Source organism: Erpetoichthys calabaricus, chromosome 15 (genome assembly GCF_900747795.2).
Source record: "Erpetoichthys calabaricus chromosome 15, fErpCal1.3, whole genome shotgun sequence".
Lineage (NCBI taxonomy): Eukaryota > Metazoa > Chordata > Cladistia > Polypteriformes > Polypteridae > Erpetoichthys > Erpetoichthys calabaricus.
The window spans coordinates 52081269-52091643 of record NC_041408.2 but is presented as its reverse complement, the minus strand read 5'-3'; the positions used below and the strand labels follow the sequence as shown (position 1 = coordinate 52091643).

The 10375-nt window shown below is 40.3% G+C and overlaps 1 protein-coding gene across 1 annotated transcript in view; it reads left to right on the top strand.

Moving 5' to 3' along the window:
- The first annotated feature begins 8656 nt into the window (after nucleotides 1-8656).
- disc1 (DISC1 scaffold protein) overlaps nucleotides 8657-10375 on the top strand; it is a 244214-nt gene continuing 242495 nt past the window's right edge. The window contains exon 1 of the mRNA XM_028820155.2: nucleotides 8657-9174. Coding sequence (XP_028675988.2) covers nucleotides 9099-9174 — 76 coding nt within the window. The 5' untranslated portion in view covers nucleotides 8657-9098. The remainder of the gene's footprint in view (nucleotides 9175-10375) is intronic.

Genomic DNA, 10375 nt, shown 5'->3' with positions numbered 1-10375 from the left:
CAGTACAATCTTCTGCTTTTATATATATATATATATATATATATATATATATATATACTGTATATGTAATATATATATATATATATAATATATGTAATATATATATATATATATATATATAACATATGTAATATATATATATAGGGCGGCACGGTGGCACAGTGCGTAGCGCTGCTGCCTCGCAGTTGGGAGACCTGGGGACCTGGGTTCGCTTCCCGGGTCCTCCCTGCGTGGAGTTTGCATGTTCTCCCCGTGTCTGCGTGGGTTTCCTCCGGGCACTCCGGTTTCCTCCCACAGTCCAAAGACATGCAGGTTAGGTGGATTGGCGATTCTACATTGTCCCTAGTATGTGCTTGGTGTGTTTGTGTGTGTCCTGCGGTGGGTTGGCACCCTGCCTGGGATTGGTTCCTGCCTTGTGCCCTGTGTTGGCTGGGATTGGCTCCAGCAGACCCCTGTGACCCTGTGTTCGGATTCAGCGGGTTGGAAAATGGATGGATATATATATATATATATATATATATATATATATATATATATATATATATATATAGTGGAACCTCGGTTTGCAAGCATAATTTGTTCTGGAAACGTGCTTGTAATCCAAAGCACTCGTATAGCAAAGCAAATTTCCCCATAAGAAATAATGGAAACTCAGATAATTTATTTCACAACCCACAAATAATTATACAAAAATGATTAATACAAAATCTTCACTCTAACTAACGGAATCCCTGCTATCTGTTGGCTCACTGGAATCTTTTTCTTTTTTTGTGACTTTAGCCAGGAAACCTATCCAATGACAGTTGCTTTTGCCTGAAGAGTCACTACACTTGGACACAAAATAAAAAAAATGCTTTACGCACTGTAATGTTTCTAAACTCTTTTGGGGACCCCCCTAACGGGAAAACACGTGGAAGAGCATCCCGAAGCAAGCAACCACAGGTTCCCAGCTCTGTAGCAGTTCACCGTAAAAGTGAATCAGAAAAGATTGCGGTCAAGCTATAAGCGCCTGCCATTGATGGGTGATGCAAAGAACATTATAAATGCAAGAGCACAGTATTACTTGGCCGCTAACCTGGCCACGACCTTGCCTGATTGCTGTGTCTCTTTATAGGAGAGCGGTAGATCCCGCTACAATAAATAACCGTGCTGTTCCTGTTTCACACTGAATAAAGCTGGTTTTGCTAAAGTACTGAGACTCAGCCTCGTGTTTTGGGGTGCATGACAGGGACTCGCATGTTACAGCACACACACATGTGGTCACAATGCAAATAGTAAACAGCATACGCTCATACGGATGTTGACTATATGAGTGAGGCACACCGACTGAGAATGAGTATGGGAGATGATTAGCCACAATCCCCACGTGGAGCTCGGCGGACAAAGCATATACAGTATGTACTACTTGTATTGAAGGACCTCACTTGTTTATCAAGTTAAAATTTATTAAAAATTTTAGCTTGTCTTGCAAAACACTTACAAACCAAGTTACTCGCAATCAAAAGTTTCACTGTATATACAGTGCATCTGGAAAGTATTCACAGCGCATCACTTTTTCCACATTTTGTTATGTTACAGCCTTATTCCAAAATGGATTAAATTCATTTTTTTCCTCAGAATTCTACACACAACACCCCATAATGACAACGTAAAAAAAGTTTACTTGAGGTTTTTGCAAATTTATTAAAAATAAAAAAATTGAGAAAGCACATGTACATACTGTAAGTATTCACAGCCTTTGTCATGAAGCTCAAAATTGAGCTCAGGTGCATCCTGTTTCCCCTGATCATCCTTGAGATGTTTCTGCAGCTTAATTGGAGTCCACCTGTGGTACATTCAGTTGACTGGACATGATTTGGAAAGGCACACACCTGTCTATATAAGGTCCCACAGTTCATGTCAGAGCACAAACCAAGAGGAAGACAGCAAAGTTAAAGGAGCTGCAGGATTTCCTGGCAAGTACTGCCTGGTCCCTAATGGGACAACAATCAGTCATATTGTTCAAATGTCTGGGTTGAGGGGTAGGGAAGCAAATGGACGGCCTTTTCTCACAACATCTAAGCCCAGTTAAACTTTGTAGAAAGGTATACCCCATCTCCCACAACCATACGGAAAAATGTATTATGGTCTGATGAGACCAAGGTTGAACTATTTCACCATAATTCTGCATCTTTCGTGACTTCAGCATCACAAGAATGAAGGAGACCTCTGTAAAATGAGAGATCACTGCAAACAAAAGGCAAAATAAAGTACAGGAACTGAGGTAGATTAGTAAGACGCTATTGCAGTCTCGATTGCTTTGGACAATTTCTCTAAACAGTCCCGAGGTTCTCTCCACTGCTTGTGCATTTCTCAAAACAGCTTGTACTCTGCAGCACAATAATTTAGATAACCCACAAAATGAAATAATTCATTCCAAACCTTTTATGAATTGCAAAATGCGATTCTCTTGTGAACTATTTTATCAATACAGTAAAACCTTGATTATCCGTCTCTCGATTCACAGTCAGTCTCTGTTAACTGTAACGGCCAAAGGAAAAAAAAAACATGGCACACTTCGTTAACATACTTTTGTTTTGTAAATGAAATACGACTATTCGTTGAACTAATCTACTGTATATCATTTTTAAATCAGCTGTTCTGTTATCCGTCTTTTCTCTTTTCCGTCACAGCCTTGGTCCCGACCCTTGATGGATAATCGAGGTTTTACTGTACCACCAAAATGTGAAATCTCTGAACCACTGCCTAGAGACATGCCAGTCCAAATGTGTAGTCATGTTGTCCATATTTAAATATACTATAAAAGTATTTTAAGATTTAAAATGGATCAGCTATTGCTTAATTTACTTCAGATCATTTCTCTATAACCAGCTACATTTTCTTTTGCACCAAACCACAGGTACTTATGTTCTAGAAACTATTACAAGGTGCTACCCCCTTGGTGTTTTCTGCAAGACATGAAAATGTTTAACATTTGTAAGATAAATTTTCTTTTATTTAGGACAACAGAAATTATAATGTGTCACATACGTACACAAAGGGGAACAGAGACTGCAATTCTACCACCGCTCCAGGGGTTGGCGCTGTGTCCTAATGCCTCTCTTTTCCTCCCTCTGCAGGCCAGTTGATTGACAGCTATGACACCTCTGACATCACTTCTGGTCTCCATATATCTGGACCTGCCTCTTCCTGTTACAAGGGCCCATAACGGGAAGCTCTGCCATCTTGGGATGGTTCTGTCTTGAACTCACCTCTGTAGAGATGATTCCGTGAAATCTGCATGTATTTTTAAATCTTGCTGCCTCCAAATACATGGGATGTTCATCTTGGCAACTCCTTCTCTTTATCGTTGGCCTCTCTTTCTGTTACAAACGCTAAACACATAGAACCCAACACAAGTCTGGAAGCCTTGAAATTAAAAATGAAGTTATATGTTACGGTAAAAATATACAGTAATCCCTCGCTACTTCGTGGTTCACTTTTCGCGGATTCACGACTTCGCGGATTTTATATGTAAGCATATCTAAATATATAACGCGTATTTTTCGCTGCTTCCCGGGTTTCTGCAGACAATGCGTCTTTTTACTTCTGGTATTTGCTTCCTCAGTTGGTTTGCCCAGTTGATTTCATACAAGAGATGCTATTGGCGGATGGCTGAGAAGCTACCCAATCAGAGCACGCAGTTAAATTCCTGTGTGCTGCTGATTGGCTCAGCGACGGAGTGCTGCATTAACCAGGAAGTCTCATCTCACTCATTCAACATTAACGTGCTCTTGCTACTACATTCAGGGGATTATCACCTTCAATCGTCATCATTTTCACTGCGCAGCATATTCATCATGTCATATATAACTACGTGTACTTCGCTATACAGTAAGTGTAAACTTATCTACCGATTTCATATTGCTTAGCAGTTGTCCCTGTTATTAATAGGGTAAAGGTTGGGTTGTAAACAATACAGGGAGGGTTTAAAAACGTCCAAATACACGTTAAATAATTAAATAAATATGGTGTCCCTACTTCGCGGAAATTCAGTTATCGTGGTCGGCCTTGGAACCTATCTCCCGCGATAAGTGAGGGATTACTGTACACCGTATCTAGGTAATTATGTGTGATGGACGACCGCCATTTCAGTCCGGCCGGGTTGTCCCTCAAATTAAGAAAACAGCCTTTACAGGACAATACATCCCCCGGGACGCTAGATCGCAGCTCCCCTGGATGGAAATGGTTCCCCGGACTCCAGCAGGGCAGCATGGGACATGGAGTCCGGTTCTTCAGCCCTGTTGGGTGCTGTGGGTGCCGCCAGGGGGAGCTCACCAAGAACGAGGGGGATATTACGATGATGTCAACCTGGAAGTGCTTCGGGGTCATGAGGACGGAAGCCTGCAGTACTTCCGGGACACTTGATGAAGGAAGATGTGGTGTTGACCCGGAGAAGAAATACTGGACTTTAATAGGACTGTGGGAAACCCCAGCAGACTGAGCCGGGGTTGGGAGGGTGTGTAATGGAGCTGCTGGGAGTGGAGGATTGTGTTTATTGATTATTGATTGGAGAATTGTGGAGAGTGCGGTGCTTTGTGCACTTTATTGAAGAAAATAATAAAAGAATCTTCTTGTGCTTTTAGACGTGTGTCTGGGATGTCTGTCTGGTGGGTTCAGTGGGGCGCTATAGAGCGCTTTATACCACATTATGTTAGAAAGAAAAAGGACATTTCTATATCATGGGTTATCCTGTCGCTCCTGCTGCTCTGGCCACATATTTTCATTGACATCTGATATTCTCCCTTGCAATACATCAATGAAAAAAAATGTTTGCGTACCTTAACCACCCTTTACAAGAATCTGCTGGATGGCATCCATTGCAGCCATTAAAGAAACATGGTTGTGTGGCTGGTGATGATACGCTGCTCACCTTCATGCTGAAAAGCATTCGATTGACACGAATGGAGAATAAGGTGGAAGATACTCCATGTACATCCTCTAGTGGGCATCAAACCGTTCCCTTATTGCCTTTGAGTGCTGGAGGCTTATATCATCCCATACTACGAAATCATTGGGCAAGTCAAGCCGCAGTACACTCCTCTCATTTTCAGGAATGAGATCCCTGAAGAGAGTTTCTAAGAAGGCCAGTAGATGCTGGGTGTTGTAGGACCCAGTTACACGAATGTGTGGGCTCAACCCTTCTCAGATACTGCAGCAGACATACTGCAGTTAAATTATTGCACCTATGCTGCTCAGAGACACCCACGGTAGCTCTCTTATCATCCACTTAAACCTCTATTTTTAAACTATTTCCTTTATACTTCACTACTGAAGGAACATTTCAAATTAAAATTTTTGCATGGGATGACTTGTACGATGCACACGCATTTAAATGTTTTGCAGAGTAGAGCTGAACAGATGAAAAGCGTGTAATTCATTTTGTCAGCATGACTAATTTTTGTGTGAATTCAATGTGAATATACCCAGAGTAATCCTATAGAAGCCACAACTAAATCATTTGTAAAAGAACAAAAACAACGAGAAATGACATTCTGTTGAGAAGAACTGACTCACGGGTGTGCAAGTTTACATACACGTAAGTATCTGCAAAGTGGCATCATTTTCATAATATTGACTCTGTATGCCACCACAATCGATTTGAAATGAATTAATGAAGATGTGATTGAAGTGTACACTTTCAGTTTTAATTTAAGGGAATTACCAAAAATATCATATGAGCCTTTCAGCAATGACAGCAATTTTTATTCATTGTTCCCCCATTTTCAGAGTCTCAAAAAATATTTGACTATTTAACTATTAAGCTGGTAGGCGGTTGGGAGTTGATTCCAAGCGTGGAGTTTCCATTTGGAAGCTGTCGCTGTGAACTCTCAATATGAGGTCCAAAGAGCTGTTTGTGCAAATAAAACAGGCCATTATTAGGCTGAGAAAACAAACCAACCCCATCAGAGAGACAACAGAAACACCAGGAGTGGTCAAGTCAACCATTTGGTACAGACTTAAAGAGAAGGAACACACTGGTGAACTCAGACACTCCAGAAGGCCTGGACAGCCACAGAAGACAACTGCTGATGGATGCTTGCAGAATTCTGTCCTTGGTGAAGTAGAACCCCTCCACAACATTTAGCCAAACCAGGAACACTCTCCAGGACATAGTCCTATCACTGCCAAAGTCTACAATCAAGAGAAGACTTCATGAAAGTAAAGACAGAGGGTTTACCACAAAGTTCAAACCACTGGTAAAGCTGAACTACCACAGCCATGCTGATGACATGCAGCTTTACTTAACTAATAACACCTAAAGTCCTTAACGCTTGGCCTCTCTGGTTCAATTTCTTACTTGTATTTCTGAACAGATGAGCTAAACAAGGAAAAAAACAGAAATCTTAGCTGTTGGTAAAATGGGAATATTGATAACATTAGAAATAAACTCAATCCCTTAGCATTAAAAGTCATATCTGAAGTCAAGAATTTAGGTACTATATAATCATGGACTCTGAAATAAACTTTAAATCACAAACAAAAATCAGATTACTAACACTGCATTTTTCAATTTGAATAACATTGCAAGAGCTTAATCACTTGTAACAATGCAAGATACTAAAAAATTCATTCATGGTTTTGTTTTCAGTTGACTAAATTCCAGTAATGCACTCCTAAGAGGGCTACCTAAGAAAGACGTCAGGCAGTTGCAGTGAGTTCAGAATGCAGCAGCAAGAATCTTAACTAGAAAAAGAAAATCTGAGCACGTCACACCAGTCTTAGCGTCGTTACATTGGTTACCCGTGTCCTTTAGAACTGACTTTAAAATACTACTAATGGTATATAAAGCTTTAAATAATCTTACCCCTTCCTATTTCTGAGTTCCTGTCCCCCTACATTCCAAGTCTTAACCTTAGATCTTCTAATGACGGTCTGCTTATTATTTCAAGAACTAAGCATAAATAAAGTGGTGACGTGGTCTTTTGCTGCTATGCACCAAAAATCTGGAATACTTTACCAACAGAGATACGTTAAGATAACACTGTGTAACACACTTTTTTAATTACTACATTTTAGTTCCACTCCTAAAAATTTAGATATGCATATGATTGTCATAATCTTCAATGAATCTGCAATCTAATCTAATCTAATCTAATCTAATCTAATCTAATCTAATCTAATCTAATCTCTAATCAGCGAGTGCTCCGGCTGTCCATGAGAGCCACTGCATCAAATCCTCTGGGACGAAGCCTAAAAACAGCAAGGAACAACTTAGGTACATTTCTGTGAGACTGTGGCCTTGAACAACTGAAGATTTTGTTTTCTTAACTGGAATTCTTTTTTTTTTTTGTTTTGTTTTTTCTGTCCTCCCCAGCCATCTGACCTTATCATCGACTCATCCATAGAGACTTAAAAATTCATGGTTCTATATATATAGAGAGAATTTATTATATGTAGAATCTACTCTTCTATTAGTTACATATAAATTTTATGTAAGTGTGTTTTTAATTTATTCTTTGCTATTTTACTTATTCATTATTATTCTGGCCTAACTAAATTTGTTTTTCTTTTATTATAACCTTTTCTTTAACATCTTATATAGCACTTTGAACTACGTAATGTGTATGAAAATTTGCAATAGAAATACTGTACATGTTGGTAATGTTGTTGTATAAGAGAAACTAATTGAAACAAAAGACATTACTTAAAATAGAATTATATAAGAAAAGCCCTACGTAAAGAATGACAGATAAGTGCTATATCAATGAAGTGCATATGAAAGGCACTATATAAAAAATTATTGAGATAAAAGGCACTAGTTAAGACAGAAAATTGTATGAATGGGGCTTCATAAAGAATTATAGATAAGTGCTGTATCTGTGATAAATATGAAAGGCATTATATAAGAGAAATGTATTTGTGATAAAAGACAATAGTTAAGATATAAACAGTATGAAAGGCACTACATAAGAAATAATAGATATGTGCTGTATCTGTGAAAGGCACTATAATGTATAAGATATACACATTGAAATAAAAGGCTTTAGAAATGGATGTGAAAGATTTTATAAAAAAATGAGATTTTAGCTATATCTATCATATACATACATATATATATATATATACTATGTATATACTGTATATTAAAGGTATCATATAAGAGAAACTAGTTAAGATAAAAGGCACTGGTTAAAATAGAAATTTGATTGCAAGGCACTACATAAAAAATGATATATGTGATATATCTATGAGATAGATATGAAAGGCACTATACTGTATAAGAGAACCCAACGGAGATAAAGTCACTAGAAATGTATAGTTAAGGCTCTATATTAAAATGACAGATATGGTTATATCAATCAGGGAGATATAAATTGGTTAAGATTGAAATGTATAAGCAAACCGCTACATAAAAAATGCTACACAAGTGCAGCATCTACGAGACAAATATGAAAGGCATTATACAGTATAAGTGAAACTACTTGAGAGAAATGACACTAGTTAAGACAGAAACGTAAAGCCATAGACAATGGATATACAATAAAAATACACAACTTCACAATAGATCATCAACAGTAGTACATGCAATGCAGACATATCACCCCAGCCCCATGTCATTAGTGCGCCCTCCATGAACAGAGGGGCTGGCCTCACTAGCGGACAGACTGGACGATCCCTTGGGTGCGGCTTTACAGCTCGACTGACAAGGACCGAGTGAAGCCGAAAGCAGACGAGAGGAGCCGAAGTGCCAAACTGCTGTAGCGGCATCTGAAGGAGCACCCAGGCAGCGAGCGAGCCGTATAACGGGATCAAGCAACGCAACTCGGCACCGCAGCACCCAGGCGGAGTGTAAAATGAAGGCTGCGGGGACGAAAGGATGGAAATCGGATCGTCGGTTCGTGACTCCACATTAAGGAAAGGCCCACATTCAAGAAACATTTCCTGGAGAGTCGCCGGCCGACCGCGGCTAAGCATCCACACCCCCGGGCACCGGGCAGAAGCGCGCTGACGTGACAGCGGCCTTGAGTGCCAGCTGCCCAGATAGCAAATACCGTTGTTTTTTTTTTTTGTGGATTAAAAAGCTAAAAAAAACTTGATTTTTTGTATTGTGCAAGATGTTCACTGGCATGGTGAAGTTGGACGGGCCGATAATTTCCTCATCCGGCTCTCGAAGCCCGCAGACGCAAGCTGGTAAGCATGCCGATCTTTTAACTTTCTGAATTGTCATATGAATTGAGTTTATGTGGTCACACCTGAAGAGTGAGAGATACGCAACAAGTTGGTGGTCTAACGGCCAGGGGCCGGCGCGAAGAGGGGCGTGGATTTGCCGTGATTTTTGTAAATATAACCACCGGCATTCTGTACAGTAGCAGCCTGCGCGGCGTCATATACAGTATGGAGTATTGTCCATGGGGGGAGGCGAGCTGAGCTAAGTAGCAGCGAGTCAGTTACAAGGTACAGGAGGCGACGAATATGAAGAGTCGAAGGTTCGCTGACTCGCTGGCGCTCGCAAGCTTCGTGCGCGATTGCAGTACAAGGTACAAAAAAATGAAGGAAATCAAACGGTTCGGACGAATAGCCGTATGAAGCGGGCAGGAAAAGGCACACCATTCTCAACCACTTGCTGTTCCATTTCAGCTGCCATCCCGGTCTGCTGCGGAGCTGACCCAACCTCGGACGGGCCGCCGGTCCACTGCAGGGCACTGTCACTCGATTCTGGTCACTTTAGAAACAGCTGAAGCAACACGACGGCAGCCACAGAAACCATTGACGCCATGCTGACACGGCGCATAAAACAAAGGGACTGAACGAACTAGAAGTTTTGTTTTATATAGCGCCTTTCACAAGGCATCTCTTTATGTTTAATGCAATGTGTGATTTTGCATGTAGGCGTTCATTGTTTAATGAATTCCCGTTAGTGCACTCTGTAGTGGTTGCAGGTACGTATAATCACCCTCTTAAAAATAATAATAATAATAATAATGATGATGATGAAGTGAACGGATACCGTTTAGACAGCAAGCAGGAATGCAACAAGTGAGTTCTGGTAGAAGTGCTGCACTTTCAGAAAGAAGTGGAAGGAGCAACTTATTGGATTAGAACACAAGGTCAATTTTGATGAGACCAGGCTATCATCTTGGTGACTTCTGTTCACCTGTATTCTTAAAAAATACCCATTCTTGACACGGCACTCTACACTTTTAGAAACAAATGTGCCAGGGTGGATCTTCAGAGTGATGCCATGGCTTTCTTAATCTGCTAGTGTCCTGCTAGGTAGCCCACCATACCTTAGAGATTTTAGATTTTTTTCTGCATATTAGGAAGTTTTCCAAAACACAAAGAACCAACATCATATGCAAAGAATTCTTCCTAGAATGAAATGGTGCTTGGT